Source organism: Dermochelys coriacea, chromosome 4 (genome assembly GCF_009764565.3).
Source record: "Dermochelys coriacea isolate rDerCor1 chromosome 4, rDerCor1.pri.v4, whole genome shotgun sequence".
Lineage (NCBI taxonomy): Eukaryota > Metazoa > Chordata > Testudines > Dermochelyidae > Dermochelys > Dermochelys coriacea.
This window is the reverse complement of record NC_050071.1, coordinates 24,196,638-24,219,150: the sequence shown is the minus strand read 5'-3', so window position 1 is coordinate 24,219,150 and position 22,513 is coordinate 24,196,638. Positions and strand designations below refer to the sequence as shown.

The 22,513-nt window shown below is 40.2% G+C and overlaps 1 protein-coding gene across 1 annotated transcript in view; it reads right to left on the bottom strand.

Moving 5' to 3' along the window:
- Nucleotides 1-22,513, bottom strand: part of GRID2 (glutamate ionotropic receptor delta type subunit 2) — a 1,041,562-nt gene that overhangs the window by 325,439 nt on the left and 693,610 nt on the right. The window contains 1 exon segment of the mRNA XM_038399416.2: nt 5,944-6,063. Coding sequence (XP_038255344.1) covers nt 5,944-6,063 — 120 coding nt within the window.

Below are 22,513 nucleotides of genomic sequence, written 5' to 3'. Positions count from 1 at the left end.
ACATGCCTTCTCCTGCCCCCTTCCCATCCCTGAATTCCTCTGACATGCTTCCTACATTGGGGCCCCGCCTGGAGAACTGGATTTTAAGGAAGATTTTGAAGGGGCGGAGAGTGAGCAATGGGTAGATGTAGATAGGGAGACAGTTTTGTGCACTGGGAGCAGTATAAAGCCAACAGTGGGAACAGGTGATGAGAGGAGTAGTCAGGAAAAAGGAATGGGATAGCACAAGGAGCAGGTATGGAGGACAAAGGTAAATGATAGCACAATTGTAGGTACAGGCAAAAATACAGAAGACATTATAGATAACTCTAGGCAGAAAATAATTCAAATAGAGAATTTTTCTCTTCTCAGGAACTGGGAAGAGATAGTATCTTTGAATCTGTGAAGTATAAGTTGGAACCTATTTTGAATAACAGGAATGGCTGGGAGAAACACAAGACATTTTTCTCCTGCTGAGCTTTTTTCTATATTACTAAAATACAAAACAATTCTCCTCTGAGTAGTCAACCTCCTTTTGTTCATTTGTTTGTTGGCTGCTTATTTAGAGGAACATCAGCTTGTATATCAGTGGTATAGATAAAAGCACCTCATTCTTAAAAGTAAATGTCAAAAAAATACATACTCTCAGAAAGGTCAAATGCCAACTGACAAATGTCAAAAATACTACAGTGTTTCCCATTGAAAATATCCATTGCAGTACATGCTCCAACCACAGTTTTATGTGTAAAAGCAAGAATTCTTCTATAGTTCTTCATTTAGGACATTCATACCATGTTAGCTTTGATTGATCCAGTATAGCAATGATCAGCCTACTGTATCCCAAGCACCAGATACTGCCAGCCTATTATATATAAGCCATGTGCTGTGTGTAGAATGTCTAGTCAGGATGACTTTGCCAGACTGTGGTATTCACAGATCCCAAGTGGTACACATAAGACAACTCTTTAGGAGTAGCTAAAAAACCCTGTTGCTGCATTTGTTAATGGCACTTTTTGTGTTTCTCTTCTCAGAATGAAGATCTCTTCACACAGTAAACTCCATTGTCATGAACATGAACTTTCCAATGCTGTGAGTGATTTTTAGTTATGACAGAGCAGCCCTATGAAGGTTTTGTAGAGAATACTTCTACCAAATAATTGCTATATGGTGTCTACATGGTTTGATGCGTCTGTTAGAAATCCAGGAGGCCATTCTAAGTTTGTTTAAAAGCAAACAATTTAAGAAGTTTCCATGGATATAAATCATTGAAGGTGGGTAAAATTTTCAAAGGCACCTAAATGATGAAGGCACCTAAATCTCATTGATTTTCACCCACTTAATTTATTGCAAAATCCTGGCCCCACTGAAGTCAATGGGAGATTTACCATGATTTCACCCTCCAGCCTCCCCTAGAACTATATAAAACATGCTAATTATGGCATACCCCCAAAAATGGAATACAATTTTTTAGAAATATCAGTCAGCTTGCTACATGCACTTGCTTCCACTGAAAAACGGAATGCAAAGCTTTACGTGGTTCCTAATGTATGCTTCTGCTTGGGTCCTCTAAAAGAAAACATGAAGTGCATTTTGATATTTGCTGACAGCAGGGGAATGGTGAGTTTCAGGAAACATCACTCCATTCCAAGATCTGCAGGGAGGGTGTTATCTAGGGGGCAGAAGTTCTCGTAATATTTTCCTCAAGCATGGCCCCTTCTGTCCTGTCCCTGCCAATCTGTCTCTATCCATCCTGCTTCTTCTCCCCCGCACACTCTATCAGATCACACGCTCCCAGTCTTTGTCTTTATGACTCGGGGCCTCTTGATGATATCATTCATGTAAGAACTCTAATCATAGAAATCATAGAATATCAGGGTTGGAAGGGACCTCAGGAGATCATCTAGTCCAACCCCCTGCTCAAAGCAGGCACAATCCCCAATTTTGCCCCAGATCCCTAAATGGCCCCCTCAAGGATTGAACTCACAACCCTGGGTTTCGCAGGCCAATGCTCAAACCACTGAGTTATCCCTCCCCCCTAAATAAAGTCAGAGGTTTTGGTTTCACTGGGGCTTGAACCCAGGGTTTTCTACATGTAAAGCAGATAGGCTAATGAAAGACTGTGTCATTCTGCTCCTCTTAATCACTGCAAGAAGTATATAGGAGTGATAGATATTTAAGGAGTTATGTATATATGCTAACATTACATTCCCTAGGTCTAAGAGTTAAGACAGATCACTGAAAGGAAATAAGAATAAAAGAATGGCCATACTGAGTCAGACCAAAGGTCCATCTAGCCCAGTATCCTGTCTTCCGACAGTGGCCAATGCCAGGTGCCCCAGAGAGAATGAACAGAACAAGTAATCATAAAGTGATCCATCCCCTGACGTCCATTCCCAGTAATCCACATACTCCTGGCAGACGAGGGGGAATGGACACTTCTGGCTCGTTATATGCAAATTGAGTACTGTATGGTTCACAATGGGCATCCATTCATCCACTGAGCCAAATGCTAATGAAGGATTGTAAAATCTTCAAAGACAGGAAATTAATAGGATGAGGTAAACAGCAGGAGTTATCTTGTTTAGGGGTAAGACAGTGAACTTTTAGAACTATCTCTGAGGTACATACAAACTTTCAATCTGTGGGGACAAGCGGCCTTTGAGCTTGATTTTATGAGAAGAGGTCTCAGCTAATCTTATTGAATAAGTATTCAACACTGACATTTTATTTACAGGACATTAAGTACAATTTTAGTCAAGTTGAATCAGAATAAATATGAATTTGGTTAATTATCTCAAACTTTCAACCGAGCATTGTGATCTGGACAGTTTCACATGAAAATATTATCTCAAATCTAGCTCCGAGTAATAAACGTCTGGTATCAAAGGATGATATTTTTATTGTATTTATTATTAAGACCTCATTTAACTTAAATCTCTTGACAAAACACATAAATATAATTTAATAAATACATTATTTTACCTTATTTATATTGAAATAGTATAATTGCTTTTTAAATGGCCTTTGCAAGTATAAATTATCAAATTTACAGAGAATCATAGAAAATGCAAGACCAGTCCATCTAGTCCAATACCCTGTGTTTAACAGCAGTCAATATCAGATGCTTCAGAGAAAAGTGTAAGGATGGACCATTTATGAAGTAAGTTTCCCACAGGGGAAGTTTCTTATAAACTGCAAGAAGATACCTGTTGGGCTTATACACCAAAACATGAAATTTATATTACCTATGAAGGTTCATTGCACAAAATACATTGAAAAGAAGAACATCCAAATGTCAGAACTGGATCTTGTGACAATAAGTTTCATTGGTTAATTATGCCCTGGGTAGAAAGAGTATTTTCTTTGACCAGCTTTAAATGCATTTTCTTTCAGTGTCAGTGAATGTCTCCTTGTCCTTGTATTATGAGAAAGAGTACAGGAACCCCCAACTGATCATCTCTGCACTACTAATTATTTTGTATACCTCTATTATGCCCACCCTTATAAGTTTCCTCTCTAAACTTAACTGTTGCAAACTTTTCAAATCTCTCATCATATAGAAGTTTTTCTGTGCATCTGCTCATTTTCACTGCCTGTCTCTGGGTCTCTTCTATATATATTTTTTTGAGATAGGGTGACCAGAATTGAACATAATATTCAAGCAGACATGCTTGCAGCCAAAAAAGAGTCCAAGCTGACTAATTAAGTTAAATAAAGACAACTGGATGTTCAGAGGAAAGATGAGTCTGTTGCTCTTAAAACTAAATAGCTCTTTAAATACATAAAATGAAACAAGTTCAGAAATATTAAATCAGACTCAGGTTATTGTTCAGAGAGCAAAGAAAGGTCCAACAGTTTGGTACTCAGGGTCTTTGTCAAGGACACATCCAAGTATCAATGAGATCCAGCCCTATTTAGTTTATGAGATCTGACAGGATCTCTGTTCAAGGTGATATAGCTGCACACATTGTGTACATTAAGTTATCAGCCACAGAAAATGACACAAAACTTGACAGAACATGAACAGAATAACAATTCCATAGTTGGAACATATAGAGAAGCAAGTAGCTGTATTTCAGGACTGTGGACACACCTTCCCTCTCCTGGGTTCATGTTACACCTTTCATCGTAGTATGTATGTAGATGAACAACATAGCTGAGCATGCACTGATTTTCATATGTGACCAGATTCCTTTTTTTACGCACACTCAAAGTAAAACATTTTCTTCCATCCTCTTGCTCAAAGTTAGCCACCTCATGTCCCTCACTTATATGAAATAAAAAGTGGCCCAGTACATCATAGCAAGACATTCCAATGTTACCTTTCAGGGGGGAAAAAAATCTTTGAATTGTTGGATGGGAATTCCAAAGAAGTCTTGATTTTGCCTCAGAGGTACTGTGTAGGTCTCTTTATATATACCACCTCAAATCACTTGGAAGAAACAACTGCCTAAAAACAAGACACCAACACCATCTCAACTAAAGATTTACCTCGGTCATCTTTCATTCCATCTTCACCCACTGAGAGTTTTCTCTGCAGGAAATGTAGCAGTACGCAAGTGCCAAGATAAATTATTTCTCTTGAGACTGAAACAATTCTCCTAAACAAAATCTGAGTCATGGTATTTCATGAAGTACTAGTACTCATAGTACCTATTCTTATGGGAGAGTGTGGTGGGGCAACTGCCCTGCCCCATGGGAAAAAAGGCTGGAAAAAGCCAGAGAGGCTGTGCAGACCAGCAATCAATTGACAAAGGCCTGTAGAGAGCCAATCAGGGCCAAGGAAGAGGAAGCCAATCAGGGCCAGGCTGGGTCCTATATAAAGGCTGCCTAGCAGAGGAGAAGGCAGTCTCTACCTGGCTGGCAAGGAGCTATGATCTTGGACAGAGCAGTACTGGGCAGGCTCTGGGGAGCGCCGGCCCGGTTACCTGCAGGCTGTGGCCCTGCTAAGAAGGTTCGAGAAGGTGCAAAGGGCCAAAGGGGAAGTGGCCCAGGGAACATAGCTGGACAAGAAGGGAAAGAAGGAGGGCAGAGAGAGGCTGCCGTTAGAGGGTCCCTAGGTTGGGACCCAGAGTAGCAGGTGGGCCTGGGTCTCCCCCTTCCCCCGTTACACTGCACCTGGCCATGACAGATTGCAACCTGCTCCTGAAGTAAGTTGTGGTTGTGGTTGGCTACTGAGGGAGGTACAAGCTGAAAGACTGCTGTTAACAACCCCCCACCCCCTGAAGGGGGTGAGACTGGAGTGGGGGGGCACTGCCGGAGGGCAGTGTCTTGAAGAGGATGCCACCGAGCAGGGAGCAACGTGGGTCCCAGGGCAGCAGAATAGACAATGGGTGAGACACCACGCGCCAAGGGTGCGCCACAGCTGACAAGAGCTAATTCCTGGAGCAACAAGCGGGAGGCGCCAGCGGTGGTGAGTCGTGACCCCATCACAGAGAGCTATGGTATAAAAATCATTTCTACTAAAGCATTCTCAGCTTATTACAAGAAAAACAGTTACTGAAGTACTATAATACTTTATTTTGCTGTAGGTTTTCTGTTTCTATAGCTATGAATTCTATTCATCTAACAATCATAGTGCCTCGTTCAGACCTTATGCAGTTTGTGGTGTACGACTGGCTACTCCGTAAGCATTTCAATGTAAAATTTACTGTTTTGGAAAGCAGTTGTAGCTGTTACAGAACAGGCTTCACTGCTCTTTTGGGAAGGACTAACAACAAGTTAACATGTTCTGTATTATTAAATTGGATTCCCCTGTTAAACATAACCTATTGTAAGGCCTCCTTGCAATAAAGAACCATAAGGTTACCCAGAAGTTTAAGACTTTTCTTCCATTTGTGTTCTTCTTTCTGTCTAACAAACAGCCTGTTTTATCATTTGCAATCAAATACTTGGCTGTTTGTCCAGAAAACACACTGTAAATCATGCAAAAATTAGACTCTTATTCAACGTATCAAGTCTCACCTTGCGGATGCCTCTGCCAAGATCTTCTCCATAATTAGTCCCTAGAATTTCAAAATGGACATTTGGATTCCCCCCATTTTCAGCAAATTCCAGTTCTCCAGTCAAGCCATTCACTCCACCCTGATAGAAATAAAGAAGATGGAGTGAAAACTCAAAAGTATCCAAATAAACCATATATTAATATATATATACACACACACACACACACACTTGGGACTTATGCACTAGCTTTGCAAAACAGAGAGAAATAGAAGAAGAAGGTGAACCTCAACAGGGCCAGTTTGCCTATGGACTGTACTTTCAGGCAATTTTTGATAAAGGCAGATGGGGATGACAATACAGCAGAGGTGAAGCAATCAATCGTTATTGGGAAGGATTAGAGATGAAAATGCTACTGTACAATAGGTACACTCGAAGTATATGTTCGGGAATAATTCAATACCACATACATGGTTCAGCCTCCTATTAAAGCTGTGCTGACCCAGAGCTGCATAATAAGAACAGCTTATATGTACATTGAAACCTTAAACCCCTGGAAACTCACCTGATTTCTAGTTTCGCTATAAATTTGATTCTAAGTCCAGTTTTTTAAAAAAAGTGCTTTGAGGGCGTATTGAACAAATACAGGCCAATTTATGGCTCCAATTGGCAACTCTGCTAATCTTGTGTATTGCTTCAAAAAAAAATCAGATGAGACTCCACAGTTCTGATTGCACTTTCAGTTGGAGTTTCACTATTTGAAGTCAAAAATTCAAAGTGAAACTCAGGGAATATGAACTATGGATGGGGCAAAACAAGGTCCTGCTCCAACAAGATACATAAGCTCGTGTCTTACTATAAGTACCTGCTAAAGTGGAGGTCAAAAAACTGCATCCAAACATCTTAAGTTTTGGGAAAATCCAAATACGGAAACAAATTTTGGAACTCAGGAATAGTTTTAACTCACAGAAAGTGCAAGTGAAGATCATGTTCACCCTTTTCAAATTTTAATATTATAACAAGAAGAAATATAGGAAAGGCTGGTAGCACAGCCTATTATTAAAGTTGCCTAACGTTTCCCATTATAAGACATTGTTTTCAGTTGCTTATAGCTTGCCACACAAACCATTTGGGCTGAAATTTTCCATGCTGGCTATCAGCCTCACGTTGAAATTTTTTGGAAAATGTCCATATTTTGGAAGAGGGACTTGAAATTCATCAGTGTGTGTGCATGTACACTGTGTGTGACATGGATGTGCCTTTGCCTCATGAAAACTTGGCCAAATTCAGCTAAATTATAGAGTTTAGCAGTTAAAATCTTTGAAGATTCCATCCTCACGGAGCACGCTCGAGTCTCTCCTAGAGCTGACCATACTGACCATCCCCACCAGAGTGACTAAGCATTCTCCCTCCAGCCCAGGCTACAGAGGCAAACCCAGACTTTCCCTGTAATCGCTACTCCAGGCCAGGGTGGTAGAGTGACTCCCCTATTGGTACTCAGGCTGGGTGGAGGGGGAACATGTCTGCTTCAGATGCAAAGGGGACAAGATCCTGACCTAGGATATTGTGGTGGAAGGCTGGGAATACAGATTGGGACAAGAAGCCAGGGAGTGAAGACTGGGACGGGAGGCTGAGCAGGGATGGAAACTGGGACTGGCTGGGCAAGGAGACTAGGAACAAGTGGGGTGGGGGAACAGGTGGAGGGAAGGGAGACATATCTGACAAGGAGCCAGCATGTGTGGGGTGAACTGCAGCTGGCTGGGCAAAGGGACAAGGAGTTTGGGGAAATGAGGACACAGACTGAATGAGACACTTGAGGAAGGAGAATGGGACTTGAAACAAGGAATGATAGGGAACACGGATGTGGGGAGAGGCAGCTGGACACTGGAGGGTGGGATGGAGAGGAAGATACACAAGTCAGGGTGTGAGGGAGGAAACAGACTGGCTGAGTATGGAGGCAAAGACAGGGAGTCTGGAGGGATGAGGCTAGGAGTTACTGAGCAAGGAGACTGCGACTGAGATCAGAAGACCTGAGTGTAGATTGTACGGACAATGTGAGGAGAATGGGATTCAGATGAGAAGCCAGTGGTGGGGAAAGAGACAGGGCTGGGAAAGGGACATATTGGAGGGGACAGGGAAGAAGAGTATATTCTTGCTTCATGCTTCCCACCAGAGCCTAGAATACAACCCAGCATCCCTGAGCATTACCATTCCTCTGCTATAAACAAATATCTGTGTCACCCACTGTGAAAGCCCAGTCTAGTGATGGTCCACATTGAGGATCTCAACCTACTACTGCTATTAACTACTCTATTAGCTCAAGTGGTGGAATTTAAGTTTCCACCTCTGTTATGAATAATAGGGACTTCAATATGATGCCATATAATGGAATTTATGTGTGCTTATTTTCCTCTTTCTCTGGTTTGCTTTTTAAAAAAAAAATCCTAGGACATGACACCCAAAAGTCCATTACAAGAAAATTATTAAGGTTGCAAAGCCAAGCACTCAAAAGTTAGGAAACGTCAGCGTTAAGGTTGTCTCTGCAACCTTAATTTGACCTCTTTGTGCAATGCATTATGATAGTCTTTAATTACATGATCACATACTATTTTTATCACAGCACTCCTGCCTCATTCAGTGCACAGGATGTACAGTGCTCAAGTAATGAGCAGCTCGTCAATATTTTGTTTTATCTTTATTGTTCAGTGTCTGGCTTAGACCTTAATTACTGTACACTATTCAAACCCTACTCTGAAGACAAATTATTCATTTTCTTATTGGCTTTTTCTGTGATGCTCAACATTACAGCATCTACTTGCTTCACAAATGTTAATGAATTTATTTTCAATACAGCTCTGTGAAATGTGCAGGTAGCACTATCCCAGTTTTACAGATGGAGAACTGAAGACGAGATTAAGGTCAAAAGCATCCACTAGTTTTAGGTGCCCAGTTTGAGACACCTAGGACTTGATTTTTCAGAGTACTTAGCATTATACCTCACTTCATATATTCAAAGCAAAGCTCCCATTGGCTTCAGTTGCAGCAGTGAGCGCTCAGCAGTTCTCAGACTCTAAGGTTCCTAGAAAATGAGGAACACAGAGACCACCTGTGAAAGTTTGGTTTCAGTGACTTAGTCACCGTCATATAGGAACTCTGTGGCAGAGTTAGGGACAGAATCAAATTCTCCAGGGCAATATTCAACCACAAGACCATTCCTTCTCTTATTGCAGACCTTTGCCTCATTTCCGAGATGCATTCCATCTTTTGCAACAGATGAAGCAAGGGTCCTACACACACTTGTCTTCTTTACTACACAACCCTTATTCATCCACAGGGCAGGGCCAGCCTGTGCTCTAAATGAGGCAAGGGTTCTATGGAATAAAATATATGTGATCATGTAATTAAAGACTGAGTATTTGATTTGGCAAACATTGTTCTTTTTATTTTGTTTAATTTCCTGGGCTTTTAAAAAAGCAGGCTGAGAAAACAGAAAATCCATCATGAGGCATTATACCGACACCCACACGTATCATCAGCAGTGGTGCTACCTGAGATCCCTGACACAAATCTCTGCACTTTTGAGCTAATGAAAAAACAGATAGCAATAGTAGCTTGTCATCCTCTATGTGGATCAACACTGAGGGGGATCAGACTCACACATTACCAGTGGATTTCACTGATATTTGCTGAGAGCAGGGGAATGGTGAGTTTCAGGAAACATCACTCCATTCCAAGATCTGCGGGGGGAGGGGGGGAGTGTTATCTAGGGGGCAGAAATTCTCATAATATTTTCCTCAAGCATGGCCCCTTCTGTCCTGTCCCTGCCAATCTGTCTTTATCCACTCCTGTTTCTTCTCCCCCGCACACTCTATCAGATCACAAACTCCCAGTCTTTGTCTTTATGACTTGGGGCCTCTTGATGATATCATTCATTTAAGAATTCTAATGAAAGACTGTATCATTCTGCTCCTCTTAATCACTGCAAGAAGTATATAGGAGTGATAGATATTTAAGGAGTTATGTATATATGCTAACATTACATTCCCTAGGTCTAAGAGTTAAGACAGATCACTGAAAGGAAATAAGAATAAAAGAATGGCCATACTGAGTCAGACCAAAGGTCCATCTAGCCCAGTATCCTGTCTTCCGACAGTGGCCAATGCCAGGTGCCCCAGAGAGAATGAACAGAACAAGTAATCATAAAGTGATCCATCCCCTGACGTCCATTCCCAGTAATCCACATACTCCTGGCAGACGAGGAGGAATGGACGCTTCTGGCTCATTATATGCAAATTGAGTACTGTATGGTTCACAATGGGCATCCATTCATCCACTGAGCCAAATGCTAATGAAGGATTGTAAAATCTTCAAAGACAGGAAATTAATAGGATGAGGTAAACAGCAGGAGTTATCTTGTTTAGGGGTAAGACAGTGAACTTTTAGAACTATCTCTGAGGTACATACAAACTTTCAATCTGTGGGGACAAGCGGCCTTTGAGCTTGATTTTATGAGAAGAGGTCTCAGCTAATCTTATTGAATAACTGGGGAAATTACTTGTGGTAATCTATTTTGTAGGAGCTAGGGGAATACCTTGTTAGTTAAGTTTAGTCTCTAGAAAGTGTGTTACATATTTTGTTTTATATGTAACCATTTGTTATCCTTTCTTACAGGGAATGCAAAACCATGCTCTCAAGTATCCCTAGCCTCTGTTTGCCAGAAGCTGGGAATGGGTGACAGGGGATGGATCACTTCATGATGACGTGTTCTGTTCATTCCCTCTGGGGCACCTGGCATTGGCCACTCTGGGAAGACAGGATACTGGGTTAGATAAATCAGTGGTCTGACAGTATGGCCATACTTATCTTAACAGATTTTTATTTTAATTTCTGTTTTTTCTTAAATGTCCTTTGTTTTATAAATGAACTCAAGTGCTGTACACAATACAGGAATTGTGGTCTAAGGTGAAACTGGTTAACTTTGAGAATAGAGGATCTGGGATTTCTGTGGGTATCCAGTGATAGGGGCTGAATACCACAGGTGACTGGGGGCTGCGGTGCATCATTTGTCAACCCACAAGGCAAAGGCATAGCTCATGTAGCCCAGAGGAGGGTGCTTGAATGGCTGATATGCTGGTTGTGTTAGGAAGACGCAGGCAAGACTCCTCACGCTGTAGGCAGGTGGTAACAGGGTGACTCTCAGCCCTGGGGGCCCCAAGAAATCTCCCTCCACAATCAGTCCTAGTTTCCCCCCCAGCTCCTCATTCAATCTGTCTCTCTCCCTTTCTTCCTGTCTCTAGTCATCCTCCTTCTCCTTCCTCCTTAGCTCCTAATTCCAGTCTTTCTCCCCAGGCTCCTCATTCACTCTCAGGGCAGGTCTTTATTAAAAAGTTAGGTCAACCCAGTTACATCACTAATGGGTGTGAAAAATCCACACCCCGGAGTGAAATACTTAAACCAGTCTAGCTCCCGGTGTAGACAGCACTAATTTGACAGAATTTTTCTTCCGTTGACTTCGTTACCACCTCTGGGGGAGGTGGATTTACAACAGCAATGGGAGACCCCCTTGTCTCACTGTAAAGAGTGTCCACCCTGAAGTGCTGTGGCTGTGCCACTGCCATGTTTCTAGTGAAGACATAGCCTCAAGTCTCCCAGACCAGTCCCAGCCTCCCCCTCCCTCATCCAATCTCACTGTAACCCCCAAAACTGGCTTCCCCACCCCACTTGTTTCCTTACCCAGTTCCTAGTCCACTTGTCCAACCAGTCCCAGCCCCTCCACCCCAAGTCCCCAACCTCCCCTCTACCCCAGCTCTCATTTCCACTGTTCTAAACACTGCCCCCCCCCCAGCTCCCATTTCACTTTCCTTGTCCGGCTAGTACCAGTCCCTCCCCCGAACATGCAGTCATAGCTTACATTGTGATTAGGCAAAGTAGAAACAGTCTGTGAAACTTATTAAAACTACTAAGGAAAATAAAGGTAATTTGCCAGCTACCTAAATTTATGACAGAAGAAAGAGGAGTAAGGTCTGAGGTTTCACAAGGGATGACTGAGGATAAAATTAAAAGGGATATAGGTGAGGACCAATTGCTGTTGGTTAAGCAACTGATAAACAGGAAAAGGGGAGAACACAAACAATTCAAGGCCATATGAACAACATTTAAAGGTGCAACGCTGCCTTACAAGGTTAATATAGGATATCAACTCTACTGGGTTAAAGCATATATCCCAACCCCTTTGAAATGTTATAAATTTCCAAGGTTTGGGCATGTGCCAGTTGTCTGTATGGGGAAAATGAGTTGTGGTAGATGTCGAGGAGAACACTTGTGAGAGAACTGTATGGAAGAAACCGAACCTAAAGTGCAGCAATTGTGGAGATAAAGACAGTGCAGCCTACAAAGGGTGTGTGGCAGCAGAATGAACTAGAGACACAGAGAAGATTAAAACTATCCATAAAATATCCTATGCAGAAGCTACCAAAAGATATTTACACTGGAATGGGGAGAAAGAGGAAAATACCAGAGAGGGAGAAGAGCTACTGGTACAAAAGCAGTACAGTTCAGGGCAGGAAAGATAAAATAAGGGGAACAGATGAAGATGTAATGCTTGTAGGCAAAGAGAAATATATAGTATTTAGGATAGAAGTGATTAGTTGCACTTTACATACAAGGAAGACAACTAAAAGAATAAAAATTATAACAAAAGCAGCACATAAATATTTGTATATAAGCACTCTTTCAGTAGACCATATTCATGTAATTTTAAATGAAGGTAATGTACTTAAACAACATGGTTCTAATTTTTTTTTGCTGGAATGCACATAATTTACATGTGGTCAGGAAATAAGGAACACTTTTTGAAATGGAAAAAAACAGATCAGATGTGATATGTGTACAAAAAACATGGTTAGTGAGAAACCTCAAGTTTAGAAATTCAGGATATGATGTAGTCAGACATGACAGAGAAATACAAGAGGAGGAGGAGTCAGTGTACTTATAAAGGAAGGTCTTAATTATGTTGACAAAGAATTAAAAACAAATGGTGTACAGAGTAAAAACAAATTTATACTTGGTCTTATAGTAAATGATAAAGTCAAAAGTTCTAACTTAGGAAAAGCAGACATTTTAGCTAAAGAGTTCCAAAAAGTTAGTAGTTATACAAATCAAAGTAAAGCGTGAACAAAAAATTGAGAGCTCTTATATAGCTGGGTAGATTATACAAATGATGTACTAAATGAGAATTTCAGCATACAGGGACTCAAAAAATGCTACACACAAAAGTAAAAGTACAATCCCAGGTAAAGATAGCATATGCAATGCAATGCTGAAGCACCTACTGGAAGGGAGTTTAGGAGTTTGATTGAAATTACATAATAATATATGAGGAAAAGGAATATGACTGTCAGAATGGAAGCAAGCAGTGATTACGCCAACAGGAAAACCTGGCAAAATAGGCACAAGACCTGAGGCAAATAGATCTATTGCCCTCACATTCTATGTTGGCAAAATTATGGAGAAAATGATACAAGTGTTTAGTAGAATACCTGGTCAAACTGAAATTATAAACTGTGTACAGAGTGGTTTCAGGAAAGGATGATACACAGCTGATCATATTGTAAGATTAGAAACATTAATACAAAAAATCACGAGGAACAGATAGTTATGGTAGCTGTCTTTTTGGACGTTGAAAAAGCCTATGACATGCTACAGAGGGAAGGCTTGCTGTATAAACTAGCTGCAGTTGGAATAAGAGGAAGAATGTTCTGGCTCTATTTAAATGACAGAACCATACAAGTCAGGATAGGGGTGTCTTTGCAGAACATTTATAAACTTACTAACGGCATTCCACAGGGGAGTGTTATCAGCCTAACCCTGTTACAACATTATGATTAATGATCTCATGGAGAGTATATGGGCAGGAATAGGTATTCCTCTATTTGTGGATGACTGTGCAAGATGGGCCAAACACAGAAGACTTAACATAGCTGTGGAGAGAAACTATGAGATGCTCAGGTGGATTTGAGAAGGTGTAGATATTTGGGAATTTGCGTTCTCCCTTGCTAACACAAAGGGAATGATCTTCACAAAAAGGAAGACTGGGGAAGAATGTAACCTATATCTCTTTACAGAAAAAATACAGGTAGTTCAAAATTTTACATTATTTGGAGTTATATTCAATAAAAACTAACTTGGAAGGGTCATACAGATAATATCAAGACTAAATGTAAAGATAGGATAAATCTGCTTCAGGTATTACAGGGAACAACTGGGATGCAGATAACACGTTGCTGACGGTATATGGGGCATCAATAAGACCAGTTTTAGATTATGGATGCCAAATCTTTAATTCAGCTTCTCAATCAACACTAAAAAAAAATTAGAGCTGATCCAAGCCTAAGCTCCATGAAGTGTATGTGGTATGAATATTAGAACTCTGTTGTGTGTGCTGCAGATAGCAACCAGAGAAAAATGACTAATAATTGAAGGATGAAATAGTTTAGAGTTGACCTTTTGGGCTAAGGTTAATGGAAATAATGGAGATAAGCATACTACAAGAATAGATGAGGACTGTTGGGAATTAACTACACAAAAAGTAACAGGGCTCTACAAACTCCCACAGGGTAACAGAGTCAAAAGGTGAGAAAAATATTTGGATGAAAAGGAAGGTCTAGAAGAAATTAAAATCTTTAATCGTGTGAAATCAAACTATGATTGGATGGTTGTCTCTCCAATTGTGGATTTGAAATTATATGAGAAAACAAAGGGAAGAGCATGACCGTCAACTATGACAACTACAGTTTATGAGTTTGTACACGGCAAATGGGGTCAGCATTGGCAAATCTACACTGATAGCTCTAGGGATGACAACACAGGTAGTCAGAATGGCCTTTTATACTCTTGAAGTTGGAATTAAAAGATTTGTGAGACTATCCAATTTTGTGGTATTATGACAGCCAAATTGACAGACACAGTGTTGGCACTGACCTGGACAAGGGATGTATACCCAACTATGATTTCTATCCTATCTGACTCTTTATCGGGTATAATGGCAATTAGGAAGGAAGCCTCAAAAAGCAGGAATGATTTAAATCAATAAAATACTGTTCTTAACTACAGAGATAGTACAACTGGGTATACCACAGTAATAGGGCAGATTCCATCACACATTAGGATTCCGGGCAACCAAATGGCAGATAAAGCAGCCAAAAAATGCTTTAAAAATGAGGAGGTTGATTTAACACTCCCGCTGAATAAATGGAACTTCAAAAGCGTGGTTAACAGAGAACTTAAGAAGGAATGGCAAGAAACATGGACCTAAGAGAAAAAAGGATGAGGGTTCTACGAAATACATCTTAAAATTGAGGATAATGGGCTATTTAATAGCTATGATAACAGAAGTGAAGTAATGATATTTAGAGTGCTAACAGGTGTGGCAGAGCTCTGACCTTGTCCCCAGGGGTCCCATGCTTCCAGGTGGTTTATGCTAGCCTCAGAGTCTCACTGTGACCCTGTATGTAGCCCTTTTCTCTCTGGGACCAGGGTACAGTTTACAGAGCCCTTTTCATCATAAGGCAACAAGGAGGTTGGTGAGAGAACTCCCACAGTCTCTGTTGTCCTTACGGGCTTCTTCCATAATAGTTTATGTCCCTGTCAGGACGGGAGGCTAATCTTCCCCTTCCAGGAGGTGTTTCTGCAGTGGCGGGTTGGGGTGGAACTCAGGCCCACCCTCTACTCCAGGTTCTGGCCCAGGGACCTTAATGGCAGCAGCTGTTGGCAGCCAACCTTTTACTGCCAGAGTTGCTATATTTCCCTGGGCCACTTCCCCACAACCCCCCCGCTTCTCTCTCTTAACGCCTTCTTCACCCTTACCTTAGGGCTCTCTTTCCAGTAGCTTGAGGGTGTCTTCATTGCCCATCCCTTCAGCCTCACTTTCTCTCTCCTGGTTCTCCCTTGGCCTGACTGGAGTTAGCGCTTTTATAGTATCAGAAAGGCCTTAATTAGAGTCAGTGTTCATGTTAGCTTAACAGCCTCACCTGACTTTGCAAGTTATTTGAAGTCAGATGTTCTCATTCACCTTACAGCTTCAACTGACTCTTTGCAGGCTAATTGGAGTCGTGCGTTCACCCTAGCCTGGAGCAGCCCCTGCTCTGGTCAGTCAGGGAACAGAAAACTGTTTATCCAATGGCCAGTATATCTGCCTTCTACTACTCTGCTGTACCCAACTGGCCTGGGTTTATTACACAGGTCACTGTGAGCTGAATGATTATTTATATTTACTAAACAAAGCACAAAGATGCATTATGCGATACACACAAAGTCCAAGAAACAGTTGAGTATCTGCTGTGGCAATGCAGGCAGAATTACATAGAAAGAAAGATTCTCTATGAAGAACCAAAATCCTTAAGGTGAAAGAATATAGTCTGAAGGGATTGGAGAGAATACCAGGAAAGAGGGGTAGAATTAAAAAGGCATTACTTAGCTTTTCAAAGGATACAGGACTGGATTGGAGGATATAGATATTTTTTTAAATGCAAAAACTGCAGTAGGTGATGCTCATAGCCTCACAGGCTGAGTCTGCTGTACCATAAAACAACAGGAAAAAGAAAAAAAAGATAGGGACAGGAGTACTCTGAAATCTCCCCTTAGAGAGGAGGGGAATTGGCAAGAGAGAAGGAGAAGTTCTACGTGAAAATATGCTGGGATCATGCCTGGGAATACAGACTTTGTCAAGAACCCGAGAGGAGGTAAAGTAGTCACAGTAAGCAGAAGACACTCCAGTGATGACCCAGCAGAGGGCTGCAAGATAAGGAGGAAAGGTAGGAAGGAGCCCAGGGGAACAGCAACAGGGTTTGAAATTGTATAGATCATGGTTGCTAGACATAGGGTCCCTGGAGTGGGTGAGCCCGGATTCCTCTAACAGCCCCTAGAGAAGTGGCACAGCCTTGGCTGTGAATAAGTAGACTGCTTGAGACAGTTTATCTAAAGAGATTTTGATATCCCGGAAAGGGAAAACTAGAGTGACTAGCTGAAGGGTCAAGCCATGAAGAGGGAGCACACTCCATCATGAACAGTGAACATTCACGTTCGGAAAGAGACACCCTAGGATGTGCAATCCAAGGAGGGGGAGTCAGACTGGTAGAGAGCTCATCTGCAGCTGAACTACAAGAAGGTGCCACAGCAGTGAGAAGTAAGCCCTGTGACAATAAGGAAATTAAGTTAAACATCATGTTATTTGCAGGGAATGAGGCAGGAATGCTGTAACATTTGAAGGTGGCAAACTAAATTTCTGATAAAATAGGATATATAAATAATTGAATCCAAAATTTTCCTTTCCCAGTGCTGACAAACAGGTTTCATTGCCAGAGTCTGCATGGCATCAGTACCCACCCCCAAAAAGGTGGGGGGCGTGGTTTATTTGCCCAGATTCTTAAGTGGCTGGAATTGTGAAGAAAAGAAAATATATCTTACAGTCAGATAAAGTTAATTAGTGTTGTTTCTGTCCTCATTCTGAATTTGAGTCGTATGCATAACAGTACCTCTCTGCTTATTCACCTGTTTTTTAAATATTTCTGTATATTTTGAGATCCTCATTTATAATGGAGTCTGGTCTGTAATTAGAACACATTTGTGCTATCACCTGATTTTGGGAAGATACTGTAAGAATAACTGATCTTCGATTATGTGAGAAACCTCTCCCTTCTGATGCCAGTGGAATGGAGTAGGCAGGAGATGGCACCATAAAATCATTCAGAAGAGCAGAGAGCCATCTGGTAAAAATCTCAACCCCCCCAGCATTTGTTCAGCTTTGTGGAAGCACTCTCCCTCCAGCCAGGTCAGCGTGACTGATCCAGTAATAATGCTGTCACTGACTGGCTAGACCATGGTGTTCTCTGTGGCCTAATGTGTACAAAACATTCAGCCAGATTAACTTCCTTCATGTTTTACTGCTTAAGATTCATGTGGTGGAAGGGAATATCACTTAATGCAACTTCTCTTTTTAGCCAGGTTTGCCTTTCCCACATAGTCTGTCTGCTGTGTGGATCTTTTAGGAGTCAAAACGAGAGCTGCCAAGCAATTAAAAAAATTAATCACGATTAACAGCACCATTAAACAGGAATAGAATATCATTTATTTAAATATTTTTGGATGTTGTCTACATTTTCAAATATATTGCTTTCAATTACAACACAGAATATGAAGTGTACAGTGCTCACTTTATATTTATTTTTGATTATAAATATTTGCACTGTAAAAAAACAAAAGAAATAGTATTTTTCAATTCACCTAATACAAGTACTGTAGTGCAATCTCTTTATCATGAAAGCTGAATTTACAAATGTAGAATTGTGTAAAAAAGACTGCAATCAAAAATAAAACAAAGTAAAATTTTAGAGCCTGAAAGTCCACTCAGTCCTACTTCTTGTTCAGCCAATCGCTAAGACAATCAAGTTTGTTTTACATTTGGAGGAGATAATGCTGCCCGCTTCTTGTTTACAATGTCATCTGACAGTGAGAACAGGTGTTCTTATGGCACTGTTGTAGCCGGTGTTGCACGATATTTACGTGCCAGATGTCCTAAAGATTCATATGTCCCTTCATGCTTCTACCACTGTTCCAGGAGACATGCGTCCATGCTGATGATGGGTTCTACTCGATAACAATCCAAAGCAGTGTGGACCAACACATGCTCACTTTCATCATCTTAGTCCAATGCCACCAGCAGAAGATTGATTATCTTTTTTGTTGTTTGGGTTCTGTAGTTTCTGCATTACAGTGTTGCTCTTTTAAGACTTCTGAAAGCATGCTCCACACCTCATCCCTCTCACATTTTGGAAAGCCATTCGGATTCTTAAACATTGGATCGAGTGCTGTAGCTATCAATAGAAATCTCACATTGGTACCTTCTTTGTGTTTTGTCAAATCTGCAGTGAAAGTGTTCTTAAAATGAACACCTTGTGCTGGGTCATCATCTGAGACTGCTACAACATGAAATATATGGGAGACTGCGGGTAATACAGCAGGGGACATACAATTCTCCCCCAAGGAATTGTCACAAATTTAATTAACACATTTTTTTAAAACGAGCGTCATCTGCATGGAAGCATGTCCTCTGGAATGGTGGTCGAAGTATGAAGCAGCATACAAATGTTTAGCATATCTGGCAAGTAAAGACCTTGCAATGCCAGCTACAAAAGTGTCATACAAATGCCTGTTCTCACTTTCTGGTGACACTGTAAATAAGAAGCAGGCAGCATTATCTCCTGCAAATGTAAAACAAACTTGTTTGTCTTAGCGACTGACTGAACAAGAAGTAGGACTGAGTGGACTTGTAGGCTCTGAAGTTTTACATTGTTTTGTTTCTGAGTGCAGTTATGTAACAAAAAACAATCTACAATTGTAAGTTGCACTTTCACAACAAAGAGATTGCACTACAGTACTTGTATGAGGTGAATTGAAAAATACTATTTCTTTTATCATTTTTACAGAGCAAATATTTGTAATAAAAATATACACTTTGATTTCAATTATAACATAATACAATATATATGAAAATGTAGAAAAACATCCACAATATTTAATAAATTTCAATTTGTATTGTATTTAACAGTGCAATTAAAACTGCTGTTAATCGCCATTGATTTTTTTAATCACGATTAATTTTTGAGTTAATCACGTGAATTAACTGTGATTAATCAACAGCCCTAGTCAAAACTATTTGGGGGAGGAGGCCAATAACCCTACCTAGTTACCTTTCTCCAGCAAGTGAAGCCATTAGGTTTGAATTGTGGATTTTGTCCCTTCTGCACAGCATGGTGGAGGCTGCATGTAAAGGAACTGGTCATTTATAGGACTGCAGTGGTTTAACAGCCTCCTTGATTTTCTCTATGTGAAGAGATTCTTCAAAGTTCTCTCTGTTTTACTGTGGTCATTAGGATAATAGCTGAGATAGTCAAATAAGTTTGTAATAACATTCAAATTATTTTAGAAAAGGGATTAATTTGAAACAAAAACAAATGAAATGAAAACATTACATTTTGATCTACATTATAAAGCTACTGAGCTAGAAGATCCTTTCGCAACCGAGTAATGTCCTGACACGGTTAAAACTGTGAAGAACAATGGTTGTCAAGATTAAATAGTGCTTCAGCCATGTTCCTAAATCCTGCCTTCAATTTTGCACATCTGTTGCAAGATTTGGGAACACTATTAAAACATGGCTTAGTCCTATTTACATTGGCAAGAACAAATGTTTTATATTGTTACTTAACAAAACACTTCTACAGCACACGTGGGACCTTATATGGAAAAGTTAGGTTGCCAATCTACTGCAAGATATTTATCCTCACTGTTGTTTCTTTCAAAAACATCCTCCTTTTTAAAGTGTGGGCATGCACACAAAAATGACTGTAAACATTATATCTTTGTGTTGCATATTTATTCTCAATCAATGTCTGCAGTATCACATTTGCTCAGTTTACAACTTCAAAACACAATTTTTTTAATGGCCAGCAATGCAAGCTTAATCCACTGTCTGAAAAAACAAACAAACCATGTCCCTTCTGCTTCATACATCATCACTAACAATAACAAATTCTGAATCAGAATTTAGAAGGCAAATCTGTAGATGATTCATGAGGCAGAATAAAATACAGCTTTGCTCTTCCACAGATAGATGGGGCTCTATTGTGCTAGGAGTGGTAAACACTTTTTTTTTTAAATCAGTAAACTAAACAAATGTGATTGGGAAGACATGAGGGTAGGGGTGGTGAAAAGTGCAGATACATGCCATAATATGGAGTCATTTTTCCTCAGTCATAATAATCACTATAATCCTTCTTTAATTTATTCTGAGACTATTCAGGAAGATTAGTATTTTCTACCACTATCATTGTTTTATGTGACTGCCTTATTTTCTTCACATTCTAGTGTCTTTATTGAATAATAAAATTAGTCAAGGCTTGAGTCCTTGAGAATATTTGCTTTTAAAGAAAAAAAAGAAATTTTAAACTAATTGCCAGAGCTGGTAAAATTCATTCTGAATGAATGAATGACTTGATGAATTTAACCATTTATTTTGTTCTAAAATATTTTGCAAACAGGGCAAAATGTTTATGTTTATGAATAATGACAGCTTCAGTAGGGTTTAACTGATGCACACTCCCTGTGTTAGCTCTCTATGAAGGTGTGAAAATTGTTTTTTCCTGTGTGAAATTCACAAACATTTATGCACTGAACATTCACAAACAGTGGGGAAAAGGCAGCACAAATATGAAACAACCAAACACCTTTTTTGCATTCCCACACAAGTATTTCTCCTGCTCCAATAATTACAAACAGCAAGATTCTGCATTCATCTCAGAGGACTGCTACTGTTTTCAACAAATGACACTGCAGGTAGAATTTTCTCTCGAGTCTATTACCACTTCCCCTGCTTCTGAATGTTTTCTAAATATTGCACTGTGTATCTTTTAAAAAGAGTCACAGATCTCTTGTCCTGGTTTTCCCTCAAGGAATTTGAGCTAGATTCCATCTGAGTCTGAAATATTGTTAGATGGTGTCATTCCTTGATCTCCTGTTTTGGAATGCAAATTTTTTAAAAATATTTTTCCTTCTGAAGAGTTTATATCAATTTCTTTGGCTATCGAACTGTTATCTAACTTTTAGCTCAATCATGAACCCTGAATCTTGCCTGCCTATACATGAGAGTAGGGGTTGTAACAAAGCCTCCTTATTCACATTATCCACATCACCTATAAAGAAGGGAGAGCAGCCTTCACTACTCACCTTCCCATGCAGACAGGCAGGGTGCATGCACATCTTTGGCACTACCCTTCCATCCAATGCATCAACTAGTACAGCTGAGTCAATGCAAAGGGGGAAAATTGACCAGACTGTGACTCACACAGTCAGTGTCTGATTCCTGCTCTGGTTTGGGAACAGCATAGCTATCCTTTGCCTGGTTCTCAGATTGGATAGTAAAGCTATAAATTACAGCTGGGTGGAGGGTGTAAGTTCCATTTTTTTACAAACGACTTTGAAATTTGGCTTTGTTCTGAATCAGAATGAAACCCAAACTTTTCAAAATGCTCCATGAAAGAAAAAACTGATTTTTGTGTGTGTGTGTGTGTTGACTGAAATGTTTTGCTTTAACAGAAGCTAAATGTTTCATTTTAATTCTGACATCTTAAACTTTGCATTATACAAAATAAAAAAAAATCCAAAATAAATAGTCCCTTTAAACCAAAATGTTTTTCTAAAAATGTAGAAATGAGATTTTTTCTCCCGCACCATACGGTTTCCTTCCAAAACAAAGTTCCAGCAAAACTGACCCAACTTTGTGAAGCATTCTGAGTTTGATGGAACTGCATATTCTGAGGGAAAGGATCTTCTGAAGTTTCTCCAACTGGCTCTAGTTACAATCCAGTCTTTTGTAAAAACCAAGTTCCATTGCTTCTTTTTAAATATTCACTTCTTTTGCCAGTTAACCAATCTCTCCATTTCTTAGACGCTTGTTCCTTTCCCTACCCTCTTCATCTTATATAGCTAAAAAACCCAGATTTCCACTGTTTCTTGTTCTCTCCCTTTCTCTCTCATC